The 26,660-nt window shown below is 46.5% G+C and overlaps 1 protein-coding gene across 1 annotated transcript; it reads right to left on the bottom strand.

Annotated features, from left to right (window-relative positions):
* Nucleotides 1-9,287: 9,287 nt before the first annotated feature.
* On the bottom strand, nt 9,288-23,561 carry HEY2 (hes related family bHLH transcription factor with YRPW motif 2). The gene is made up of 5 exons (XM_064707989.1): nt 23,308-23,561; nt 22,055-22,133; nt 21,868-21,951; nt 19,195-19,276; nt 9,288-11,522 (listed from the first exon to the last, which is right to left on the bottom strand). The coding sequence occupies exons 1-5, from the start codon at nt 23,388-23,390 to the stop codon at nt 10,837-10,839; spliced, it is 1,014 nt and encodes a 337-aa protein (XP_064564059.1). The 5' UTR covers nt 23,391-23,561; the 3' UTR covers nt 9,288-10,836.
* Nucleotides 23,562-26,660: the final 3,099 nt, after the last annotated feature.

Genomic DNA, 26,660 nt, shown 5'->3' with positions numbered 1-26,660 from the left:
TCCCTCTTTGATCTCAGTGAAATGCCTTACCAAGTTGGTGGAAGAAGTTGCTGCTTTCTATGTCAGAAAATAATGGGCAATTTAGAAGCAGCTAAAATGAACTTCAGGTGTTGACTACCTTCCCAGAAAAGGCATATATTTGGTTTTACAGAATAGGAACAAAATAAGCATTTCCTTGTGCTTTAACTCATTTTGTAGTAGGACATTTGTACACCCAGGACTGGCAGAGCCATCAAAAGCACATGACAGAAGTGATCTGGCAATAGCAGAGGTATTTCAAACAAATATAAGATTATTAATAACACATTTTCAAAGTGTAGCTGAATTTGCTTCTCACTATGGTAGATTTTGAGATACTGGCTTGCAAATATTTTCACTTTCATGTCTGTTCTTCGTCATAAGGGTAACGAAGTGCTTTCCATGTCACAGCAAAGTTGTGAAAGGGTTGGAAATGAACTGCAAAGGTATGGAAATGAACTGCAGAAGAAATAAGAATATAAGGAAAATACCTGAACTGTAGATCAACTTAAACCAGCAGCTGAGTCAACTTTTCTTTCTTGCTACCTCCTTTAAGTTATAGTCCTACATTAGTTCCACTTTGTAAGTTTTTTCCAATCTTATATGAAGTATCTTGGCTGTGAGTGAACATAAAATTTTGCATGAGTTTTACAACTAGCAATTCTTTAGAAAATGGAAGTTCCCACTCTTTTTTTATAGTCGTATTTTCTACTTGCCGTCATATTTCACTTCTGTTTGAAGGGCATAGAGTCATGCAGTCGTTAGATTTATTTTGTTCCCAGGACATTCTCTTGGCCACTTATCGCCTTTTTGTCTGTTTTATTGTGGATATAAACAAGTGCAACTCCGTGGCATCTTCCCCAGGGCAAGGAGCCTTTCTTTGCCTAGCGATATAAATATTGTAGGAACACGCCACGAGGTGGCATCCCGGTCCTGCGTCTGCCGCCACCCGCCCGCGGTTCCCAGAGCAGCCCCTCCTCCGCAGGTTTCAGACCCAACTCCGTAAGTTAACGTTGTGCCCATTTCATTCCAACGAGCTATAGAGCAATGTAGGACTTGTATTTGCTGATGAAGCAAATTTCATGTACAAATGAAGCTTTTATTAAGGCAAATCACGGCATAGTTTCTGAGTTGAATGCTGTATATGGAAACTTTACAAGCTGTCTTTAAACAGTCAATATAACATTACAAAAAAAAAAAAGTCACAAAGTATAATCAGGAGTGTGACTCGGACTCCATCACCTCATCCTGTCTGTGGCATTAATACAGTGAGGACACATACCATTACCAGAGTGACAGAGACCATGTGTCCCTGAACATGTTCACCCCCAGAGCCACTCTGTTTTTCACCCCCACAGCAGCACCTCTGCTTTTCACCTGTAGGTTTTGAACTGAAGGTCATGCACAAAGTTTGTGCCAAGGTGAAGAAGGGAACCACAATTTCTGCATCCCAGGTCAGGATACCGGGGCATCAGCTGCCCAAGGACACAAGATAAGGTTTCATTCCCTTCCCTTCTGCACGGATTCACAAGGCTGGTGAGCCATGGGAGCAGTCTGTGCTATAACATTAGTGCTGTCACCATGGCAGTCAAAGGACACAAACAAGGCAAAGTGTTTATTAAACTGGTGGGGTGGAAGGAAAAACAAACCCAAAAGATGCTTTCAGGCACACAGTCCTTTTTCCAGGCTTTTTTTCCCCCGTCCTATTATCTATCCCAATATTCTTTCTATATAATATTGATGTCATAAAACACAACTGTAAATTTCTTTCCAAGCTACAGATTCACTTTGAAACACGTTCTAGACAATAAGATTAAAAAAAATATGATAACCTCACTGCACATCCTGCCAGGACTGTTCCTTGAGAACTACAGTTGGAAAATTTACTCTAAATTATGTTTAAAGAGAAACTATTTTATGCAAGCCAAGGCAGTTTATTTAAGGTAATGTTATTGAAAGTCCAATACAGATTTAATTACCACTCCCAGATCTAGATAATACTGTCCAAGGACTATATTCCAGCAAGTCCTCTTACAGGAGCAGTTGCCATGTCCTATTAAGAAGTACTCTGATCATGAAATTATGAAAGCTCTGATCCTTTTAAAAGTCTGAGTTTTTCTCTTGCATGCTGCAAATCTGCTTTCTAGATCCTTTTTATACTGCCTTGTGGCTACAGTCAATCATTACCTTCTGCCTTTCCATGCTTTGTTTCCCATGTGCTCTTTTGAATAATCACACTTTAGTAAACTATATTGACAATGTTATTATGCTGTGCCTAATTTTTCTCTTGCTAGCAGGAAAACAGAGCTGGGAGATTCCAGTTTTCCCCCCAAAGCAGGAAAATAATAACAGACTATAAATTGGTATTACAACACATGCTCTGGCTGGTGGTGCTGTCTGCTGCATGTAGCTGGGAATAGCAGCAACCCAGACAAGGACAAGGCAGCTGGGCTGATGGAGGGTGGTCACAGCAGGGTGCCTTTGTGGCTGTCCACCCAAACTGCCCCTGCACCCTTTGCAAGGGATTTTTTCACAGAAATTACAACTTTATATTCCATAACAGGCATAATTTGTGTTGTGTAAGCTGCAGTTCTGCACTTATCCAGCAATATCCAGCAACATAAATGAAAAAACAGGAATCATCTCCCTGTCTTCTCAGATAAGAAACCACCTGCCTAATTCTATCAGGATGACGTTTTGCAGTTTGTTCATTCTCTACCCCAAGCCAGGTAGTAAGTCTCAGTTTCAGATTTGTCGGGACTGTGGCCTTGGTTCAATCAAAATGGAGCTCCTTGCTGTAGCAAGGGCTTTCATCCCTCCTACCACACTGCACTCATCTTCCCTTAAGTTACCAGGCTGAAGAAGAGTGTGAAGCACATGAGAAGATGAATATGAGCTCCTGAGCTTCTGTCACCACGACTCCCCTGCCTGCTACAGCGCTCACAGGGAGCCTCTGTGCACACGCCAGAGCCAGTTCTGAAGTGTCTCTCTTGGGTTTACCATCATGATCCCCCTAAGTGTATCTTTGGTGGGAAAGGAGTGGCTGGTGGTTCTGCTGTGGATGAAGGCAAAATCCAGGTATCTTAAAGATAAACCAGGTATCTTAAAATCTCTTGTAACTACTGTTTATTAGTTTGCTAATCCTCAAAAAAAAAAAAAAAAAAGCCAAATGATTAAATGCAATTGCATGAATTCTACTTCTCTTCTGGTCATACATTCAAAGGGGCTTTCCTTCCAAGTCATCCATTATGCTATCAGAATTTGCCTCCCTCAGTAGCATCTGGGCTCCAGGAGAGCTACCATCTTCTATTAATCAAAGGCTTATGGTAAGAGATAGAAACGAGTTAAAAGTGCTCCCAAGATGATGATGAGTTAGTCTAGATAACTAGTCTTTCCCCTGGGGTCTGTGGTCTAATTAGACAAGATCAAGGACAAGTATTAATTAACACTATTCCCACTTTACAGGTGAGTAGCCAAGAAGTGAATTAACAAATACATTGTATTTCTGATGTATTTAAACACTGAAAAAGTAACTTGACACACAAAACTTTTAAAAATCAGACAAAAATTCATCCTCTAAAGTTTTGGTCCTAAAGAATTTTGTTTATACAAATAATCACACTGAAGAGGAATAGTTCCTCTGTTTCCCTCAGAAGTTCCTCTGTTTCCTTAGTTCCTTCGCAGGACAAGTTTTAAGTTATATTAAATAGGTGAGTTTAAGTTTATATTATAATTTAAGTTATATTATATTGGTGATGAACTGTTAACACTGATTTTGAAAAGCAACAGGGAAAAAGTCACTCATGTCAACAGTAGCTAAAAAATATCTCTAACATGCCTAGTTCTTCTTTACTTTAAAGGTTATATAAAGGAGAAAAAGAGCTTTATTTCCCCTTTTTTTTGCCTCCAGTTTGAATCACAGGCACAGAAACACTCCACTGCAAAAGCTGGGCATATGGGCAAGCAGGTCTTACATATTTATGCTGAATTATTACTTCTCTTTTGTTTTGTTGGTGGCTACTGCTATCGGGCATCCTTGGTTTTGACGGTCACATCAAAGGAGCGGCTCTGGCGTGAGAACCGGTCAAAGTGAGGCAGATAATTAATGGATTTATTACTGAGGTCGGTTCCCATGATTGTCGGTGGGCAGCAGCCACTGCTGTGTCGTAATCCTCATTCTCTTGGTAAGGCACACACTGCCTTAAAAAGGTTTAATGATCCAATAGTGATTTACTAATGGGAATCTTTCTTGTCGGTTTAGCAGGCCTTGAAGGAGGACAGGGTGGCACATGAAGGTCAGTTTTCAGCAGCATCAAGAAATGGTTTTATTTGTTTTGAGATTCCTGTTTGGAGCATTTTAATTCACTAAATGCAATAATAAATTGAAGTGTCAAAGTCATTGTAGCAGGGCAGGTATCAGATTCTTGATAACATGAGGAGGGAAGGAAGCAGACAGACATTGGCCACAGTAGATTGTGGCTGAAGGTCTGGGATAATGATCAGAAAACATTCACTTCAGCTTGTATGATGGACAAAATGACAAAGTGTGGTAAGAGGGACTGAAACAGCCTCATGAAACCGCAGGCTGGCAGCTGGTCCTTGCCACCAGCCCCTGCTGGGGTGGCTGCCTGGTTTGCAAAGGTTGCATCCCCTTTCTGCTGGGAAAGGAGGGAGGGGGACAACCAGTGGGACAGCTGCCCAAAAAGAGGGCAGGGGAGGGAAAAGGAGAGGAAGCAGCTTTGCCTGGTCAGAGGGAAAGAGATGCTGTTGGTGCCCAAGGAGCCAGAGTCCCCACCACCACTCCCCCTTGCCACCCTGGTGCCTCTTCAGAAAAACAAACCCCAGAAAAGCCAAGAAAAATAAACTTCCTTCTCCTCCACCAAAATACATTTTGAAAGCAACAGAGGGAGAGGGGGTGGGGAGAAAAACAATGTTATTTTATTTTAGGGCTTGTATTAAAAAACCAAGGACTCTGCTGGCAAGTGACATTAAGAGCTATGTGAACAATCCACACACAACAGACCTTGTTCTGTTAATCAAGTTGTGAAAGTGCACCTTAAATGTTTAACTTTTCTTTTAAACTCGTCGAGGAAGAAAGTCCTTTTTCTCAAGAAAATTAAAGCTGCTTTTCTCTGAGATATGAAAAAATACAGCATTCTGAGTTAAATCAAAAGTAAGGGGGGAAAAGTGTATGTAGGCCTTTACATAACTACAGTTTTGTCTCCATGGGTTTACATATTGCCTTGTATTAATTTTTTAGATTATCACTTACCACATAGTAATATCTATGGGTATTTTTTACAGGTAAAACCATTTCCTTTACATCTTCCATTGGGACACTGTTTCCTGGAGTGGGTGCAGAGGTCTTGCAGTTCACATAGGCAGGGTTCAAAATTTCCTTGCAACCACAATTTCAGTGTTGCATCAAGGTATTTTTTCATCCTGAAAACTTTCTTTGCAGAAGAGAAAAATCCTGAAAATGAACTGAGTGGAAAGCAAAATTCAGGCACTAACTCAGAAGACTTTCCTGTAGAATAAGTAATAGCACTGTTAAAACATTGTCTAAAACAATTAGCTTTGCTTGAATTCAATATTGGCAGTTGCATATCTGTAGAAAAGGAATCTGCCTCTTCAGACCTTGAAAATAATTCAACCAGACATATTTCATTTTATTTCCCATAATCACTTCCTTTTGCTTCTGGTATTCGAGTATCTAGGGTACAACACTAAATCATGTGTCCCAGATTTACATTGCCACTATGAATGCAGAAAAATATGCCTTTAAAAACAAATTATACTGATGTCATCTCACAATCATCACCACTGCTGAAGTCAGAGCACTAAGAGAACTTCTAAAATTAATGCTAATTGAGGTGTTGACTGCTCTTAGTTCTATGGGAGTGATAGATGATAATGCATTATCACCAGATGGTTTTGATATTTTTGATACTGTTCTATTGTTTCTTCTGGTGAGGTGTCTGATTCTTTGAAAAAAATAGATCATATGTGAAAATATTATTAAGCTTCAAGTCCTGTATCTCCAAAGATGATGCAAGAAAGAGAGAAATTCAGTTGCCTGGCCTAACATATATCATGCCTCTTAAGCAACTTGTATTTCCCAGGCATCTGCACAGGACTGGCAGAGGTGACACAGTACACAAGGGAGACCTAGTCCCTCCAAAGTGATAGCTGGAGCCAAACTTTTAGACAATGGCAAACATTTAGACAACTGAATGATGACTAAGTGATTGTGTTTGCACATTCATAGCACTTTACAACTTCCAGTAAAAGCAATTACCAGGATAAAAAAACCAAATCAAAATCAAACACACCTTTTCCCAAAAAAGAAAATCTCGTGTATGTTATGGAAATTATCTGTCAATTATCTGTCAAAATGTTATTTCATTTATAAATCAGGAGAGGTTTGGTTTACCCTTGAGTGGAGATCTCAGCATTTCTAGCACCTGCCTAGTGCTCCTCTACTTATAATTTCTATTTATGATCAGACTGCACTCATAGTTGCTGCACTCATTCCTTTGAGATTTTTACACACTAGTGTTTAAGTATTTGCTGGACCAAATGATGAAGCAGAGAAACAGTGCACAGTAGAAAGTTCAGTGTTGAGTAAAATTAACTCAGGTTCATGCAGTGGCCTCACACAAATGAAGCTTGGACACATGAAGCTTGTGAACAAACCTATATCAATTCCTTCATCTTTTCTAGTTCTGAGCCAAGCTACCAGTTTAATCCCTCAGGTCCTCAGTTGTGTGATCTCAGGCTATCTGTGCCCACAGAAGCAGTTGAGAAATGAGGCTGGTGACTACAGAGCTGGTAAAGTCCACTTCACATATCAGTATTTTCTTATGTTGTATTTTTTCACTAAAAGGGGCTTGTGACCTTTTCCTGTTGTAAAGAAGACATTCCTCATTTACAATAGCCCTAAGAATTTGCCAAAATCCATGTCCCAGACTTCTCTCATGGCATCCTGATTGAAGTACCATCTTTCAAAACAGCTGCAAACATTCTCAAGGTTCACACTAAGGAGGCAGCTGCATAAGCTGGCACCTCCTGGCAGTTGTTCAGGCAGAGGTAGTCACAGACAATTATTCTGCTTTGAATATATGCATTCAGCCCTCGGCCACAGTAGCCGGTTTTTCTGCTAGGCAATACCTAATGCCGGATTTCCTCCCCTTGCAATCACAGCAAAGGGAGGAGAGGCAGCACTGCCTCTCAGTTGCCTGTCTCCTCTTTAGGGTAATAATCTTCTCTCAGCAGCCTAAGTGCTTTTTATTTGCATTGCTGAGGGCTAAGGTTTTGAGCCTGCTAATGCTGAGTGACAGAATTGGTTTTTAGTTTTTTTTCCTTTTAAGAAAAACATTCTAGGAAATTGCATAACCTGCTTTGATCCTCCTGATAATTGGAATTTAAAGTTGCAAACCCACCCATTGAAAAGTTAGTCAAAGCCAACTGCTAAGAGTTGAACAAGCAGCCTGAATTGTGTTCTTGTAGTATGTGCCATGATCTACTCTTAAATTACATAAATTACGCTTACTATTCTTCATCCAGGTCCATTCCTCATTGAATGCACAATAAAGATAGAAAAAGGCTAAAGTAAGGTTGCATGTGCACAGTCATGGGTCCTAACTTTTACATCTTGGTTATGCCAAGGAAAGAGCTTTCCCTTGCTCTTTAAAGACTGCATAGATGCCTTCAGCTCTGACCTGTTAGCACAGCTACAGCCAAAGCCACCAGAAGCTATTGCCCTCTCATGTCTTTCCAACAGCACACGTGAAATACGTGTCTTCATTGTTAATTTCTCACTTGGGAAATCTTCATCCACTCTCAGAGAGGTAACATGCCCAACAGCCTAGGAATAAGCAGGCATGAAGGATGAGCTCCTCATGTCTTCTATGTGATTTGATTCAAAGCAAACCAAAAGACAACACAACAAAAAAGAGTAGAGACCAAAACCCCACACAAAAAAACAATAGAAGATGCATCAGCAGCTGATTTTTTTGAAAGTGAAAATGGGATAAGCACAAACAGGCTGCACAAATCTGTCAGTGGCATGTACCTAATCAGTGTCTTTTCAAACTGACATTTTTTTAGAACAAGGCAGAATATTGCATTTTGGAAAACAAATGATGTTTTGAGGCACATCAATTAGATTGAAGACCTTAGGTGGAACCAAGTCAGTGGGTGCCTACTTTTAAGGTGATACATGCCTGAGAGACCTCCTACCAGGCTCGAGGGCAAGTTAATAGCTTATTGTGAAGTAGGGCTGCAACCTGCTCTTTCATGCAAATAAACCCCACTTTTTATCTACCAGCCATTAATGTCCTCTTTTTTCTTGAAAATACACATTTAGGAAGTGAATGATACCTCATCTGTACGCTGCTAAATATGCCAGAACAGCAGCACAGCATTTCTGCCCTTAACAAAAAAAAAGTCATATTTCCCCCAAACAACACTATTTCAAAGAATATCAAGGTTGATTAACAGTGTAGGGATTACAAGACTTGTTACCCCTCTTTTGTACATTTTTTCAGGTGAATGACAACCCCTCCTCACTTAAGTGCCAGAGACCAGCTAATTGAGGCAGGGATGAGTTCCAGGTTTAATATTTGGGAGAAAGGATGACAGGAGAGTGAGCCACTGAGCTGAGACTGCTGAGGCTTTTGATGACGGGTGAAGTGTCTGGCTGGCTGTGGTGTGATCCCCTTTTTCTGTGTCTCAGTCTTGCCAGCTGCTATTTTGGCATTCAGACATGTAAGACTGTGTCCTCATCCTTTTAAACAGAGCTTTCCATACTTTCCACAGAGGGGCTTAGCAGGTCTGATGAAACAATAACAAACCCTTGCCTCAGTGAGAAGTGCCAAATTAGAAGACCAGAACTTGTAAAAATTACCTCCTCTCATTCCATATATTTATGGATTAATGATGCCATTGGGTTAACATTTTCACCTTCTAAACCCTGTGGAAAGCTGAATCTAGAAACCTCAATGATTTTTGGGGCTCTCCAGGATGAACAGATATGCTTGCATCATTAAGCATACCATCAATGCAGAGCCAGTTTGCAAGCCTGAAAACCAATGCTGCTTTGCTGTTTTCCCCTGCCTATTCCAGAGCATGCTGGAGAAGGTGGGTTTCCTGGCTGAGCAAGGGGAGCAGAAGAGTACAGAGCAGCCAACAGGCTTGTTATCAGGGGCAGAAAACAACTCTGAGTCCACAAGTATTCTTCAAAAGCAAACAAATACTGCAACAAATCATCCATAAAACGCAGTCAAAAAGGACTTCATTTAATTAGTGATATGTAAAGACTTTGCATAGAAAAAAGGTTAACAAAGTAATGCATAAAAGACCGACTAGGTACAGTATTTTTAAAACAAATATTTTAAAGTATATTTTGCATAATGTTTAACATTTTCAATGCTTATTGCTTTCTCCACACAGCAGAGAAATCAAGTGCATAATAATACATGCTGTGTTTTATTTTTATTTTCTTTTTTTTTTACATAAAATCTCTAGTTCTTGACTGGTTGTATTAAAATATTTAGGTTATTTTAAGTCACTGTAATAAAAAATGAAAGCAAACCATTTTATGCAGCACTAGTTATCTGGGTATTGACAAAATAATTTACTCACATCCCATTAATACATTCATTTTGGTTTGGAATCAAACCCACATTACAATGTTGGCATGTTAATAGCCAATTTAAAAGTTGTCCCTACCATAACTTCATTCATACCCAGAGTGATCATTCTCCCAGAAGTTGATAGTGAAAAGAAGAGGGATCTTGCACTGAATCAGCTAAAAGTGAATGTCCAAATACAGCTAAATAAGTTAAGTTGAACTCTTACAACACTGAATCTCTTGTATTGGCATGAATCAACTCTATCCAAGTGTGCACACTTTCAATAGGTGGCTACCTCTGGGTGCATGACAAATTCACTGTTTGTGCAGATAGGAGCTAGCACCAAGTTTAAGCCATAAAAATGGGTGCCTCAGGGCTCACAGGCAGTACTGAAACGTTCATTAATCCCAGCACTGATAAGATAATTACTTTTGCCGATGCTATGCTAGACGTCACAATTTGGCAAGTCTGTACAAAGAAAGTGAACTAAGCGAGAACTAGGCCTGTCAAACTAAACATTCTTCCTCGGCATTCTTTTGGCTAAAAAACCTTTCTCCTTCAAGAGCACCATCTGCCCTGGAAAAGTATCCTAGTTCTGGAGCTGAACGCAAAACTTCCCCTCTCTCCCATACCATATCCATACCTGTGCAATGTTATTTGTTTTAGCAGAACACACACACACATATATATATATTTATTTATTATTTTTTCAATGTCAGGCACTTATGAAACTGGAACTCCTTTTCTAGCCTGGGGAGACCTGGTAGATGCAATCCCTCACCTCTCTGCCAAACAAGAATGCATAGCTGGAGAAATATTAGTTCTAATTTCTACGTATTCCTACGTATGTTGCAGGAAACCTCTACATGCCGACATGGTCACACTATTATGAAAGCCATTGCTGCTCCCTCAAGGTGCCTCCAGCAAGTGAAACGGAGAAGAAGAAGAAGGCGTCTCCCCATGTCCTCTCCGACACCGGCAGTGAGGATGCGTAATCGCCGTTCCTCGCTGGGCCCGCCGGCACCGCTCAGGCCCCTCGGGTGAAGCTGAGCAGGGAGGACATGGCAGCGCCGGGGCTGGGTGCGGGGATGGCGGCTCGTGGCTGTGAGCACATGCACGTGTGCTGACAGGGAGAGGAGGGAGCTGCAGTGGGAAGAGCTGTGTGTGGCCGGGGTGGGGGGACTTAAAAGGCTCCGACTTCAGTCCCCCAGGGTCGGTAGGGTTTCGTGCCGCCGCCGGTGCCAGCCTGCTGAGGGCTGGCAGAGGCTGACACGGCCAGTGGAGGGGTGATGGCGGTGGCCGCGGCCACGGCGGCGGCGGCCGCGCTGGGGGGCAGCATGGGGAAGGTGCCGGTGAAGGAGAGGGGGAAGCTCTGGGCCGCGGCTGTGGCTGCTGCTGCCGCGGCGTGAACAGTGGCCGACAGGGACAAGAGGGAGGTAGAGAGAGGAGGGACACAGGGAGCGATGCTGCCGGCGGAGGGGACTCTGAGGGCGGCATCGGCGTGGGCGAAGGTGGCCGTGAGCAGGGCGGAGCCGTGAGGGGGCACGTCCGAGGAGAGTCTGCACGGGGCGGCGTCGGAGGCGTGGTGGAGTCCGTTCGGCTGCAGCAGAGCGGCCGGGAGGTGGTGGAAGGCGGCGGCCCAGTGGTGAGGGTGCAAGGGGTGGTGGTGGTGGTGGACCATGGAGGAGGTCATGGCAGCAGCTTCCCTCTGAGAGGCGCAGGTGCTCAGGTGGGACACGAGTCTAACGCGCAGGGGGTCGGACGTGTCGAGGCCTTCCACCGAGGTCAGGTACCTCGCCACTTCTGTTAAGCACTCCCGGAAGCCGATGCTCATGAAATCCATGGCCAGGGAATGGGCGTCAAAATAACCTGCAAGGGGAGGGCAAAATACGTGTTGAATGTGGATCTGGCCAACCGAGCCCTGGCTCAGCCACCGCATTTCCCGTTTGCCATTTGTGGGTTAAGATGCGTAACAGAAGTTTGTTCTCTGGTCTGTAAAATTATCTCTGTGACCATCCCTGTAATGTAATAGGCTGCAGTTGTTTATGCAGACCATATGCAAATGAAAAGAAGTAAGTCCATAAGACACTTAAAAAGATACATGATGCCTCTCCTGAAATTCCTCAGCAAGCTGCTGCAGTGCAATGTTGATCCTGTATGTGTGAATGAGATGCTTATCCACACAAAGAAACAGGCTGGAGATCAGAGAGCTTGCATGTACTACCCTGCCTTTTCTTCCCTACACTGGCATTCATCCTAATGCTCTCAAACTATTTCTTGACATTGTAAGATAGTTGTTGTCGCTGCTGCCGGGGTCCCATCTACTTCACAGAGTCATTAAGACAATATGACATACGGTGTTGCTTAACTACAAACAAAAAACATCTTGTGATGACTCTGCACACACACAATAAAAAGCTTTACTGAGAAAACGTTTTATGTAATGCCATTGCTAATTTGGAGATGGAAGACTGACAGTCATATGGCCCATGAGGTATTTCAACAAACAGCAACTGGAGCTCCATAGGCTTGGGACAAAAAAGCATTTGAAATAAAAAGTTTTATTAAATACACATGAAAGGATAAAGGGTTGAGCATAAAATCTTGCGTTTAACTTGCAGCTCTTCAACCACAAAAACCTATTCCACTTTTTGGAATTTTCCTATTTTAGTTTAAATGTTGTCTCCTTGGGGGAATCATATCTGTCATGGTTTGACCCGGAAGGAGTTGGGAATTCTGGGAAGCTGTGGTCAAACCAATGAAGGTTTTGAGTTTCATACTGACACCTGGTGTAGCCAGTGGGGTTTGGACACACCTCCGAGAATACACAGGGGTTAAAAGCAGGGCACTGCCCTGGCATTTCCTCTTTGGGACTCGTCGGGCGAGGAGGTCAGATCTCTCTCCCCCCCCGGCCCGCTGCTGCGGGGCGGGGGAGGGGACAGCCATGCGGTGGGGCCTGGGGCCAGGGCCTGGACAGAGGGGGCTTCGAGGATGGAAGGGTGGGGGAGCCCCAAGAGATATCGGGCAGCCAGCCCCTTTCCCCCCCCCCCCCCCCCCCCCGGAGAGAGAGAGAGCCGGCGGCACCGAATGTGATGGCAGCCCGCCAGGAGGAGAAAGGGGAGAGAGAGAGAGAGCCCGGCCGGCCGCAGCAGCAGCATGTGTGGGAGTATCATCTCCCAGGACAGACAGAGACTGAAAACTTTTAACCCTTTCTTGCATGATTGGGGCCTTGCGAAAATGCTAATCCTCCTCGAAGCTGAATAAGAAGGGAGATGAGAGATGAAATGAGATAAGACTTTGGCCCGGAGATTGTGGAGATGATTGGATGGGGAGAGATGATTTGGAGTGGCCTTTTAGCTGGACTTTTCTTGTAGCCATGGACTCAGTTGTTCCTGTGACACAGACTGCATTTAGGGGGAGGCAGTGCCTCAAACCCAGGAGGGTTCATTTGTGAGGACCCCCCGGCCCCAGGGGGTTGGAAATATATGGGGGGGACAGTTGTCCCAAAAGCAGAGACTGCCTTTTTGGAGTGAGACAAGGCATCCTTGAAAGACCACCCTAAAAGCAGCTCTGGCCATGTCTCGGTGGTGAGAGCACTGAGCATGGAAGGAACGTGTCACAAACGGCAAATGGACTTTCCGGGCGGTGCCGGAGTGACAGGGAAGCACACGAGGGTCTCAGTGTGTCTCCACGAGAAGCCTATGGAACAAGAAGGACTCCTTTCCCTCTTCATGAACTGATGTTTGAGTATACTAAAGTGTCGTGCCGGACTGGGCAGTTGGTATTTTTGAGAGAATGTATTGGATTGGGAAAGTCAGGGAGTGGGGAGGAGGAAAAGTGGTTTTTGTAAGGTTTTCAATTTTTTTTTTCCTTTTCCTTATAGTCTTTCCTATTTTTTCCTGTAGTTTTAGGTAATAAAGTGTTATTTATGTTTAAGTTGGAGCCTGTTTTGCTTATTCCTGGTCACATCTCACAGCAGACACCAGGGTGGGGCATTTTCATGGGGGCACTGGCTCTGTGCCAGGCTCAAACCATGACATTTTTTGGTTCCCTGACCGGGAAATCGAATCACGGGAGAATGATGAGGTAAAGCTGTGAGATGAGACCAAGAAGAATAAGGAAAGCATGTACTAAGTTAAGGTAGATAAATAGTCATAGTGAATCTAAGGTATTGTTGTATAGAAGTGTTTTGTAATTTTGTTGATAATTTTAGAAAGTGTATTCTCGGAGGTGAAGGGTGGAGTGTCATGGTTTGACCCGGAAGGAGTTGGGAATTCTGGGAAGCTGTGGTCAAACCAATGAAGGTTTTGAGTTTCATACTGACACCTGGTGTAGCCAGTGGGGTTTGGACACACCTCCGAGAATACACAGGGGTTAAAAGCAGGGCACTGCCCTGGCATTTCCTCTTTGGGACTCGTCGGGCGAGGAGGTCAGATCTCTCTCCCCCGCCCGGCCCGCTGCTGCTGGGCGGGGGAGGGGACAGCCATGCGGTGAGGCCTGGGGCCAGGGCCTGGACAGAGGGGGCTTCGAGGATGGAAGGGTGGGGGAGCCCCAAGAGATATCGGGCAGCCAGCCCCTTTCCCCCCCCCCCCCCCCCCCCCCCGGAGAGAGAGAGAGCCGGCGGCACCGAATGTGATGGCAGCCCGCCAGGAGGAGAAAGGGGAGAGAGAGAGAGAGCCCGGCCGGCCGCAGCAGCAGCATGTGTGGGAGTATCATCTCCCAGGACAGACAGAGACTGAAAACTTTTAACCCTTTCTTGCATGATTGGGGCCTTGCGAAAATGCTAATCCTCCTCGAAGCTGAATAAGAAGGGAGATGAGAGATGAAATGAGATAAGACTTTGGCCCGGAGATTGTGGAGATGATTGGATGGGGAGAGATGATTTGGAGTGGCCTTTTAGCTGGACTTTTCTTGTAGCCATGGACTCAGTTGTTCCTGTGACACAGACTGCATTTAGGGGAGGCAGTGCCTCAAACCCAGGAGGGTTCATTTGTGAGGACCCCCCGGCCCCGGGGGGTTGGAAATATATGGGGGGGACAGTTGTCCCAAAAGCAGAGACTGCCTTTTTGGAGTGAGACAAGGCATCCTTGAAAGACCACCCTAAAAGCAGCTCTGGCCATGTCTCGGTGGTGAGAGCACTGAGCATGGAAGGAACGTGTCACAAACGGCAAATGGACTTTCCGGGCGGTGCCGGAGTGACAGGGAAGCACACGAGGGTCTCAGTGTGTCTCCACGAGAAGCCTATGGAACAAGAAGGACTCCTTTCCCTCTTCATGAACTGATGTTTGAGTATACTAAAGTGTCGTGCCGACTGGCAGTTGGTATTTTGAAGAATGTATTGGATGGGAAAGTCATGGAGTGGGAGGAGGAAAAGTGGTTTTGTAAGGTTTCAATTTTTTTTTTCCTTTTCCTTATAGTCTTTCTATTTTTCTGTAAGTTTAGGAAATAAAGTGTTATTTATGTTTAAGTTGAGCTGTTTGCTTATTCCTGGTCACATCTCACAGCAGACACCAGGTGTGGGCATTTTCATTGGGCACTGGCTCTGTGCCAGGCTCAAACCATGACATATCCTATCCATTTCCAAGTTGGCATGGTGTTTTTCCTCTCACTTTCAATGAAAATTTTTAGGTATGCATGACTGTGATGTGTGTCAGTATATAAAGATCAAGTGCCCCTCTTACGGTGGAACGTGGCAGCAATGCCTTGTACTCTGTCATGAAATAATCTCGGCCTTTCTGAAAAATGCTAGCACTTTAGATGTCTTTTTTAATTTTAATCAATTTTCAGGCTAGAAAGAAGCACTTCCACCACTGCATGCCCACATTATAGAATTAACTCAGGCACATTTATCCATGTTGCTCCAAATCCCCTGCCTGCTACATACTCCCTCTTGCCAAATCACGACAGTGCTTTCGCTGCAGGCCTACTTGCTCATCTGAACCTGAGTGAAACTCTGGCTCAGCCAGCAGATCAGCGAGCATGAGGAGTTGAGGACTCCTGTCCTCAAATGCTGACTCCTCACAGCCTTCTTCCTGCCGGGTCCACTGCAACCAAAGGTTTGAGTGAGCTCCTGAGAAACAGAGGCCAGGCGTGCCAGCAGCAGTGCGATAGCAGGGCACCTTCTCGGGTGCCAGTCAGCCTGGCGTGGGGACTGCTGCTGTGCTGGAGGCTCCAGAACTCCAGCAGCTTCAGAGGGGCTGACGCACAGCCAGAACCACTTCCCAGTCCTGGCCACGAGTCAGCCAGCCTGGGAGTCCTGAGAGCACTCAGCTCAAGCCAGGGCTTCCCGGCCTCCCTCCCTCCTGGACTGGAAGAGATGTGGGGGATGTGGTTGTCACCAGCCTCCCCTGAGTCTGAGCTGCTGGCTCTGTGACAAGCCATCCCAAAGCCCTGGCGATCCTGGCTCCCTTTCAGTCTCCTATGGTGGCCGAGGCATGAAAACAGAGGCTAGATGAGATCTGGGAATCCCAGCCTCCGTTATATTTTGATGGTTATCTTTTCCCGGTTTCCCCTTCACCAGCTTCCCCCTTCTGAGAGAGACTTAAAAATGTTGTTTCTCATTTCTTTCCCAACCCACAAACATCCTCCACCATGTGCACATGGCAGTGTTTTGCAGTGAACAGGAACTCTTGGTTTTACCTCACCTGTCCTGGTAACCCACCTGCTGCACACAGGTCACTTAAGCTACATGAACCCATGCACTGACCCAGGTGTCATTCACTCAAGATAAATTTGTAGTGAAGCTTCAATAAAACCACACTGAGTTCTCTGCAAGCAATTCACTGTTCCTGTGCTTGCTTGCACCACCAGCAAAAAGCCCTGGCCTTTGGCCAAAATAATAGCTCAATGTGAACAGGAGACTGTCCACAGAACTGCCCACACCTGTGTCAGGGCGGCAGAAACACAGAGCCTGCACAGGAACCTGAGAGGCATCTGCCTGCCTGCCTGCCCAGGCAGCTCTGAAAAGAAAAGAAGGGGCAGAAGCAGTGTTGGGTCTCTCTCCCGCACTGCCCACCTCGGGATCAGTGTGCTGAGTGGTGGCCAAGCCCATCCCGACTTGCCCAGTCCCACCCACTCCCCATCATGGATGTCCTCCTTTCTGTGTGAGGAAGAGGAGAGTCCTTAATGCAGGGCAGCAAATGGGTATCAGGACCCATTTCTCCTTTCCTCAGAAAGAAGTGATTGTCCCTGGTAAAAATGATGAAACTGATTTTTTTGCTGATACAAAAAAAATCCTCTGGCACACAAGATGAATTACAAAGAGGGAAATAAATACAAATAAAACAAATATCTACTTTAAAAATACTCTTAGAAATTATATTTAAAACTGTTAGATTGCAAAGTAAAATACTAAGCAAGCAGGAAATGCAGGCTTAAACTTTGCCCAGTACTCATTCTCAAACCTCTTTTTCTTACAGTTTCTTAATCTGTGCAGTGAGATTACTCTTATCTCTAGGACAGAAGGAGCAGATAAAGTTGTAGTATTTGTGAAGCGATCAGGTATTATTGTGATGGGCCACCCACTGTGGATCACGGTGTGAAAGGCAGTAGCAGAAATAAGCCTGCATTGCTTCTCTCTGCACCACAACACTTCATCCTTTCCTGCACTGCCACAGCTATGCTGGTGTCAGCTGGGGCAGGAGAGACATGGAGCAGAGACCAGCCGAGGAAGAGGAGAGACTGCAAGGCCTGGGACTGCTAGCAACATCCAGTTTGTCCAACCGGAGCCAGAGGCTGGGCTCCACCAACACGTCTCTCTGTCCCACAGCTCCCATCCCAGACATTTCATCCCCTGCCCCACTTGGCCACCTGACCTGACCCATTTATAAAAAAATCCTCTGCATACTTTTTTTGGGCGGGGAAGCTGGGGAAGGAAGCTTCCTGATAGTTGAGGTCTCCATTTGGGTTCACCTCCTGGCCGTCCCGCTGTCGGTGCAAACATTGGAGGGCTGGGAGCTGCTGCAGCTCCTCAGAGGAACAATGTGAAGCGTGACGTGGGGGTCAGGCTGGGATAACTGAGCCACACATCGCATGGGGAGGATGAAATGAAACAGCCACCACTTCCCTCAGCAGCCAAGCACTCTGTGCTGCCTGCACCAAGGGAGACAGAGCTTGTGGAACCAGCACGCAGCCACACACTCAGAGAAGGCACCATCACTCGGACACACAGAGGATCCAAATCACCTGAACACAGACTGCACAGCCATGATCAATTCTGGCATTTCATAACTTTCAAGAGTGTATCTTTAGCAACTACAGTGTTTTCTCAAGGACTTTTTACATATATGTTAACCTTCTCTTTAAATTTTGTACATTTCCTGAGGAATCAAAAGACATGTCTGTTACCTGATGGGCAATAAAATTCCTTTCATCTCTTATCAAACATGTTGCCCATAACTTTTAAGCTTAAATGGACTCCTAGAAAAAACTCCTTAACACCTAGAAAAAAGGTGTGTCAGCTTGGTGTTAATTCTCACAAATAACAAAACATCAGCCTACAGCCATCTGCTGTTAGGCACGCACTGATTCTAAGATGAGTTTTTAATTGCTGCAAGGTACGGAGAGGAGCATAATTCAGTCATGCACTAAAAAATTTGGTCAAAAAAAAAAAGAGAAACAGTAGCAGTTTCTTTTCTAGCCTTTACCTATATGGCATAGTGTGTGAGTGAAGAATCAGCTGGCTTCCGTTACAACAATTCAAAGCATGATCATGGTTGATGGCACAGGACATGGGACCATGCTTACGGAATGCCAGCAAGTTTTTCGCTCCAAATAAGTTCCAAAATCATGACTACACAGAACACCTCGTGGGTGGCTGAAACCATTTGGCCTCCAGCCTTAGGACTGTCAACTTGCACAAGCGAGGTACGCTCGACTCCCGGCACTCGGCTGATCTAATGGGTCAGCGAGTGCAGCCACTGCGTCACGCCAGCACCCATTAACAGGGAGCTATGCCAGCCTCTGACACACAAATATAGCATAGAAATGGGAGTGCAGAGAGTACAGCCTGCCTACCCACTTCATCAGATACCTGGAGATGCACAGAGCAAGACTGGGTTTTGTTCTGGTGAATGAGATGGTCTAACCTGGAACTGAAAAGTCTTTCCAGAACAAAGAAAATATTTAAACATAAATTAAAGTTCTTCTTCGTTCACTTCCTTCAGTATAGCAGCTCAATAATGAGGTTTAGCATCAGGTTTTTTGCTACACAATTGTTGCCACAAACCTCCTGTTTATGTTTGGTGTTTGTGTATTTGTTTTGTCTCCCTGTGCAGATTTCAGTGCTCTTTGGAAACCCCAAACAAATCTCTGACTGGGCTGCCTGTGAATGAAGCCTTTACTCCCACAGTGTTATGAAAGCAAACACAAGCCCAGGGTCAAGTGCTTCTTTTGTCCCAGTAGCTCTTTCCCACGAGTTCAATCCTGCCATTAGCATTGATTTCCACTCCTTTAATCTGGAAACGCCTATCACAGCTCCTCAAAGCACTTTTTTTGATGAGATTTCCCCAAATATTAGAAAAAAAAATTGTTGGCTCCTTACCTTTCCCTCCTGTTGCCTGCAGCATCTTCAGATGATCCACTGTCATTTGCAGTATTTCCGCTTTTTCTAATTTGGCTGATCCCTTTGAGATAAGAGACACATATAAATAAAGGCTTACGAGTACTAGAAACTTCAATTTGATATACTTTCCACTGAGCTCAGCCTTATGGTTTCAATTTCCCCTATCATTAGGACATTCTCTGCTTAATTCTTTCATGAGCATCTGCTTCCCAGACTTGGTCTAAGGACTAATACCGTCTCCCTAATTTCCCTTTATTAGGGCTATACCTCAGCACAGCTCTGGCCTTGAAGGTAGTGTAGAGATGACATCTTCAAGAAATGAGAGAAATACGTAATTTTCTGGATTTTCCTTTTAACAACAAACACAAGGGGAGAGCTGGCAGGAGGGGTCTGCACAGGTTAGGACCCTGCTGCAAGGTTACTTTTTGTGCTATTACCGGTAGGTGTCCCTGCGGGCACACACCCAGCACTGTCCCTTTCTTCATGGCCTGTTAATTTGCAATGTGTCATTTGGTTGTTGAATATTCCATTCTCATTTTTTAAATGAAAAAACTGCCAAACAGTTCACAGTACTTTAAGTTAGTGAGAGGCCTACTTTGCAAAGACTAAATACTGTGAAAGAGTGTAGCTCCTCTGTCAGTAAAAATCTTTTCTGACACTAAGAGTGGCTCACAAAGCTACAAGAGATACTGGAAAAGTACAAAATAGAACTCAAAAGGTAGTATTGATATATCAATGTATAAATGAAACTATTTTGTGTGGTAGCATTCCCTTGGATATCTGGAACACACCCAGACAACACAAACGTTATTGCAGTGCAAGAGATCATCCCGTGGCATCAGTTAAAATCAGGGCCGCGCAAGCTGCAGCCACCAGCGGATCACATCCTGCCAGCCAATTTTTTTCTCTTAGTTATCATCTGGGCCACCTCACTGTCTCGGCCAGCTTCTCCCAGGTTGCACATTTTTGAGCTGGGCAAAGCTTACCCGGCACTGTGCAGCCGTGCTTCAGAGCGCTCATCTCTGCCACACTCGGGAGCAGCACGGTGGCTTGGGAGGGGAGGGAGGCGGAAGCGAAACTAAACCTCCAACTTGGAAACTCCAGTGAGCTGAATGTCAAGGAGCTGGGCAAGGACTGATGACTTTGTCCTTGGCATATTGCGGGAAAATGGTGGGACTTTCTGATTCAAATACAGCACATGCTCATTTTTATGGCAGTGCCTTTTTTTCACTCTGCTTATTGCTCTCAATGTACCAGCGTTGATGTGCGTGTGAATTTTTGGTCAGAACTCCCCATTTTACATGCAGCTACATCCTGTAACTTTCTCAGACTTCATCTTTTCCATAGACACAGTACAAGCCGTCTCAGTGAGAGTGACTAATAGCTGAAAACTGCATGGTGCTGGGTAATTTCCAAAGGCTCTGTAGGACTTGTTTTATAATGTTTGTGGTTTTCAAGAAATAAACAATAAAATGGGACAAACAACTGTTGTCTCTTGCCCCTGTTTATCTAGCTGAAAATAACCCTGTCACTGTTTTGCCAGAACCAACGCAAGGGCATAGTGACAACTACCAGTTACTAAAAATCATATTGCAGGTGACACAAGAGATGCTCTCAACCAACACTTCAAATTTATTTTTTTCAGCCAGCTTCTGCTCAGGCCAGGGATGAAACAGGCCTAAAACGGTGCGGTGCTTGCCAGGTAGTTATTACTTATGTTCAGCACCTCCCAATCCTGCTCTCAGATTTTACTTTCTGGGTTTTTTTTACTATTACAAGGAAGTCGAGTTATTTATTTTCAGATGTTTCATTTTTATTGAAACATAGTGTCAGTTGTACCTATCCAGCAATCTTCAGACACTTCTAGCAAAACAGGAACAAGGCTGAATATTGAATCAAAGCCCAAAAAATAAAATTCAAGATACGGAAAAAAAAATTTGAATGGAAAAACCAAAATGCCATTTTTAAAAAAATGAAACATTGTATTCTAATCTCTTAATCTGTAATTTCATGACCAAGGAGCTGAGCTAAAGTTAACTGGATCCTTTTGGACTTCCTACTAAATACTTTCTCACTAAAAGTCTGAATATATCACTGACTTCACTAGCTGACAAACACGGGCCTATTCCACCTCCTAATACACTGGTTCTAAAGAGTAATCTTAACACCTGAATAATCCAGACTGTCTGCTCCCTTTTCAGGAAATTGGACTGATTTGCTTGCAATAGAAAGCATAGATTTGAAAAAACAAGGTCTGTTAAAGTAGTGGCAAAGTAAATTATATTTAAAGATTTACACAGAAAGCTAATTTACATACAGGTTTGGGGACTTGTGTTGGGTTTGTGTATCTTTATTTTTTATTTAATATGGAGTAAAGCACATTTTTAACAAAACCACTACTGGAATTCATCGAAAGAACAGAGGCAACATGAACACAGTTACCCTTAAGGGAAAAACAAGCCAAAGAATGGAAATGTTTTTCAGCCTTATAATGAATTATGTTTCTAATAGTTTTGCCACAACAAAGCGTTTTATTGAAATGCCTGCTTTGTGCCAGATCAGGACACATACAGTATTATTTTAATGAGATTTACAAGAGAACTAACATTGCCAGATGAGATACAGAATTTATATTGAAAAAAAAAAGCTTACTTGTTTTTCAAAAGCAGTTGGCACAAGCCGCCTCAGCTCTGATAAACTGTTATTTATACGATCACGGCGCCTTTTCTCTATAATCTATTCCCAAAAAAACAAAACACATTAAGTTTATAAAAATGAAGGGCAAAATCACAACACACATGCAAATTGTCAAATGCAAAAATAATTAAATTAAACATACCCCTCTTCTTTTCTTTCTGGCCATGATCTGAGATGTTGTTGTTGGGGAATTTGATCGAATGACAGAACTATTACTTTGCCTGTGAAACAATAAAAGCACATCAGGTGTTGCACAACTTGACACCGCTCTTTGAAGACACCTTAGGTCACCATATTACGTATGCATAGTCCCTCTAATGCCATTTTCAGTGCTTTTAAGAAGTGCCTTGCATTGCACAGTGTTTTTGAAGGCAGCAATGCATTTCAGTTTTGACTACCCCAGCATACATTTTGAATTGACATTTTGAATTTTCCAACACTCTGTAGGAAATAAAGTCCTTTTCTGTAGACAGTTTGCTATCCAGTGCAGATTTCATTTTCTTTGCATGTAAAGTCCAGCCTACCAAGCAGAGGCTGAAGAACCAGGCCCAAATCCACATGAACCATCTCTATATGGCAACAGCAGTGGTGAGTGGCCATACCCGATGACACAACCTCTGCCAGGCCTGCTGGGTTTTGACATTGCTGCCCATTGCTACACAGTCAGTAGATGTCAAGTACAACGCCAGGTGCCCAGCCCGGCTCTGTTGCATTGTCCAGGAGCAGAATTCAAAATATGCTTTTAAAACTATACTACCCACGAGTAGAAAGGTGCTCTTATTTCATCATGAGCGTGCAAAAAAAAAAAAAAATCAGTATCTTTTAATACTTATTTAGCCACCGATGAGGAAGAGATAGGGCTCTAGTGCACGAACCTCTAAATTGGCAGGAGGAGCCCTGAAGCCCCTCAGCGTCCCCGCAGCGCCCGGCCCGACCCTCCCTGGGCAAACACTGCCCGCCCTCGGCTCGCACGGCGGGTTTGCTGAAGTTCAGCTGCTCAGGATCCCTGCTTACTTTCCACGGCTCATTTCCCACTGGCGCCGTGGGAAATGAGGTTGTTCGGCCTGATCAGGAACGATTTTGGAAAAGGTCTGATTGCAAATGGCAAATTAAGCGGAGCTAATGAACCGCAGCCCGGTGGCTCACACAGCTACTGGAGCGCTGCGCGTAATTTCGAGGCTCGGGCACTCCAAGCGCGGGGCTAATTTCTGGTGGGCTACGAGCGACCTGCCAGCTGACTGGAGGGGGACACAACACCTCTGACCTCGGGGGGCCGCTCTCCCCACTCCCATCCCAAGGGGGTGTCCAGGTCTCTCCTTCGCCCTGCCCCAGCTCGGGGCGCACCCCGGCCCGCGCCCCCGACGGAGACGGCGGCCCCCGGGGTGCCCCACTTACCCCGAGTAGTTGTTCTCGCTCCCCACGTCTATAGTCTCGTCCATATCGCTGTCTGAGGTAGTTTCCTCGCAAGGTCGCTTCATCGTGCGCACGGCGCGGGGGCAAAGATAAATAAATCCGGGGGGGCTGCGGGCACGGCACAGCACGACTCCGCGCCGCCAGCAGAGCAAACCCTCTCTGAGCCGCTTTCCCACGCCGCGGCACAGCCTCAAGCCCGACGGCCCGCCCCCGGCAAGGCCCGCCCTGCCGAGGGTGACGGGCGGGGGCCGCCCACCGCCGGGGCGCGGAGGCGTGCGGAGGAGCGGCGGCCGCCCGGCAGGGGCCCCGCCGCCCTCGGCCCACGGCAGGCGGGGAGCGGAGCCGGCACGGGGCCGGAGAGGGAGGGGTGCGGGGTTCCGAGCATCCTCAGAGCTCGCCCTGCGGGGAGAAGGAGCAGTACTGGATTCTCCGATGCTGCCGGAAGAAGAGGGGTGGCCGGTGTCGCCCCGCTGTCCGTCTCTCACCGGGCATTTGGGACGATCTTGCTCCCCTCCACCCGTAGCACACGAGCCGGATCAGCCCCCTGCCCAGTGCTCCAGAGCCCCTGTCGGTGGCAGCAGCCCCGGTCTCCTTTCTTGCGGTGCCGCGAGTTGTGTTATCGGGCACACGGGAGTGCGGTCGAGAGTTGTGTAAGTCCCGGGAAATGTATAAATCCCCCCGGGCCGGGCGCGCCTTCCCCTCCGCCCCGTCCCGCTGGGTTCCACGGGCGCGCCGAGGGCTAGCGGGCGCTTGCAGGGCCGGGAGCCAAGCACAGCGATAATCCCTGCTGGGAACGACTTGGGAGGAAGTTTAGCGTCTCGTTTACAGGAGGATCTGTAGCAGGCGGATTTTATTTTGCTTTTGTTTGGGATTTCCCCACACCGTCTGTTTGTGTTTTCAAATTCCGGATTCCTGACAAAATACGTTCGGAGTAGTATGTTCTCCGCAGAAATTTAATCTTTCAACTGCGGTGACTGCCCCTGTCTGCCTGTTCCCCCCTGCATCCCCTTTGCCACCTTCCTAGGAACGTTTTTCTCCCGCCCCTGCTGTCGGACGCTGGCCGAGAGGGGCCGGGACGGGGCGGGAGGGTTCGGCACCAGCTTGGGCACCTCCGCCTTATCCTGGCTCTCGGCGGCACACGGAGCCGCGGTCGTTCAGCAGTCCGGAGGACTTGAAGGCTAGCGGCGAGGGGGCTGCCCTTGCTACGACTCGGTGCCTTGTCGGGACAGGGGCAGCCCCCTCGCCGCCCCGCCTGGCCGCCCGGGGCTCCGGCAAGCAGCACCTGCCGGAGAGAGACGCGGGCAGGAGCTGCCGGCGTCGCCGCAAAATGACAGAGCAGCCAAGAGTCTCCCGTTCAGCGCGGCGTGGCCCCGCCACCCTCACCGTGGCCGCACTGCTCTCGCCTCTCCGGGTTTCCAGGCGGCGACAGCACGACGCTGCTCCGGACAGAAGGAGGGAGGGAGGAAGGGCCGGAGGGGCCGATGACTCCGGCTTTCCTTGCGGGGCAGGCTGCGAGCTCGATGGGCCGGAGGGAGCGGGCACCTTCCCAGCGCGGCCCCGCTCGGCAGCGCCCGTGCCGCTTCTGCCTGCGGGCGGAGTTTGCCCCGGCTGCTTTATAGTTAGCAGCCGACGGTACCAATGACTCAGTTTTCCACTCGGTTAAATCCCGTGGAAGGTACAGGTGGTTTGGTTCGTTCGCGGGTGTGCGTGCGGCACGGGGCCGTTGCGAATGAGAAACCGGCGCCAGCTCTTTTGTACGCCGACATCCGCCATCTCCGCAATTATATTTGGTGGCACGTCGGGTGTTTGCCCTTTCATGTGGATGTTGCTACTATGTAAAGGAACAGCGGGATTTCATGCCTCATTGCCCTACCGGGACATCCTTTTCATGCCCGTATTTGCAGAGTTACTAAAAGCTCCGCGGCTGCTCACTCACAACAGAAGAGAGCGTCCGCCGGAATGGCGAAGACAGCTCCAGGGAACTTGGGACACATTCCCCACAATGGCCCCTTTGATGGGATCTGAACAAAAAACCAAACCAAACCAAAATACAAACCTCCCCCTTAAAAAAAAAAAAAAAAAAAAAAAAAAAAAAAAAGAAAAGAAAAAAAAACCCCCAAACCCACGAAATAAATCCCCACGAACAAACAACCCTAAAATGTATCGGGGTCTCTCGGGAGAAGTGAACTAGCAGGAGCAGCCTGTGGCGCCCGACTGCAATTTGAAGCACAAACGCTTTAGGAATCTGGGATTAGGCTCAGCAGTTTCAGTGCTCGACGTCGGGGTTTCTAGTATATTTTTAAAATCCCAATAAACAAAAAAATTACCACTCCAAATTATTTTTCGTTGTCTGTGCTGTAACGACACAGGGAGACCTGAGATAGCCGGGCCTGCTCCCGTCAGGGACCCCCGTGCTGGGCGCTCCGGGAGCGGCCGGGAAACGCTGCCCTGCCTCGGACATCGCCGTTCAGTGCAGGGCGAGGTTTGGCAGGTCTGACTTTGAGCCCGAGTTACCCGGCCTGGGCTGCAGCTGCTCGAGAGACGCTTGCACACACGGGGAGGGAGGGGGGACACAGGCTCGGCGATTCGGTGTCCGAATCGCCGCTAAAGCACGCGAATCACCCGGGGATGTTTAGTGCGTTTCCGAGCTGTCTCGGGGCTTTGCACAGAAATCTTTCATGTCACGCGTCGGTGCCGCTGGATTTGTAATTTCTGCTCACTCTGGAAATAGCTCCTGCTGCTTTATGGTATTTTTTTCCCCTGGGGCACAACTCCCGCATGCTCTTTTCCTACAGAAACCTGAGCTATCCTATGGTTACCTCCCCGAGTAGAGCTTATGTCAGCGTCGTCGATCCGGCTGCTAAATCCTCCTGGCAGCCTCGCTAAAGGCCCTCCTCCGGGAAACTTCTTTTTTCATCTTGCCCAGATTAGGGGTTTTGTTTGTTTGGTTTGTTTTTAATTATTTTTGAGAGATCTGCCTACTCCTTGGGTGAGAAATTTCGGCCTTTCCCGGGTGGCAGCGAGGAAGGCACGCCCTTGCACCTCTGCCAGGTGTCAGGCTCTCCCTGCGGCAGGTGCGCTGCGACAGGCAGGGATTCCGTGGCGCGGCACCAGCACCGCGACCCACGGGCCAAGCCTCTTGTTGTGCTTTGGTCCTGGCTGTACGGCACACGTGTCTCTTTCTCCAGTGCCCTACAAAGCGCGGATCCCGGGAATCCTCGCTGCGGCGGGACTGCCCGCTCAGCTGGCAGCACGCAGCGTTGACAGCCGCGCAGTCGAAGCGCAGAGAAACGCATCTTTCGCCCTTTCCCGTTGCTTTTCCCTCCAAAGGGAAA

This window comes from Zonotrichia leucophrys, chromosome 3 (assembly GCF_028769735.1).
Source record: "Zonotrichia leucophrys gambelii isolate GWCS_2022_RI chromosome 3, RI_Zleu_2.0, whole genome shotgun sequence".
In the NCBI taxonomy this organism is placed as follows: domain Eukaryota; kingdom Metazoa; phylum Chordata; class Aves; order Passeriformes; family Passerellidae; genus Zonotrichia; species Zonotrichia leucophrys.
This window is presented reverse-complemented; position numbering and strand designations above follow the sequence as displayed.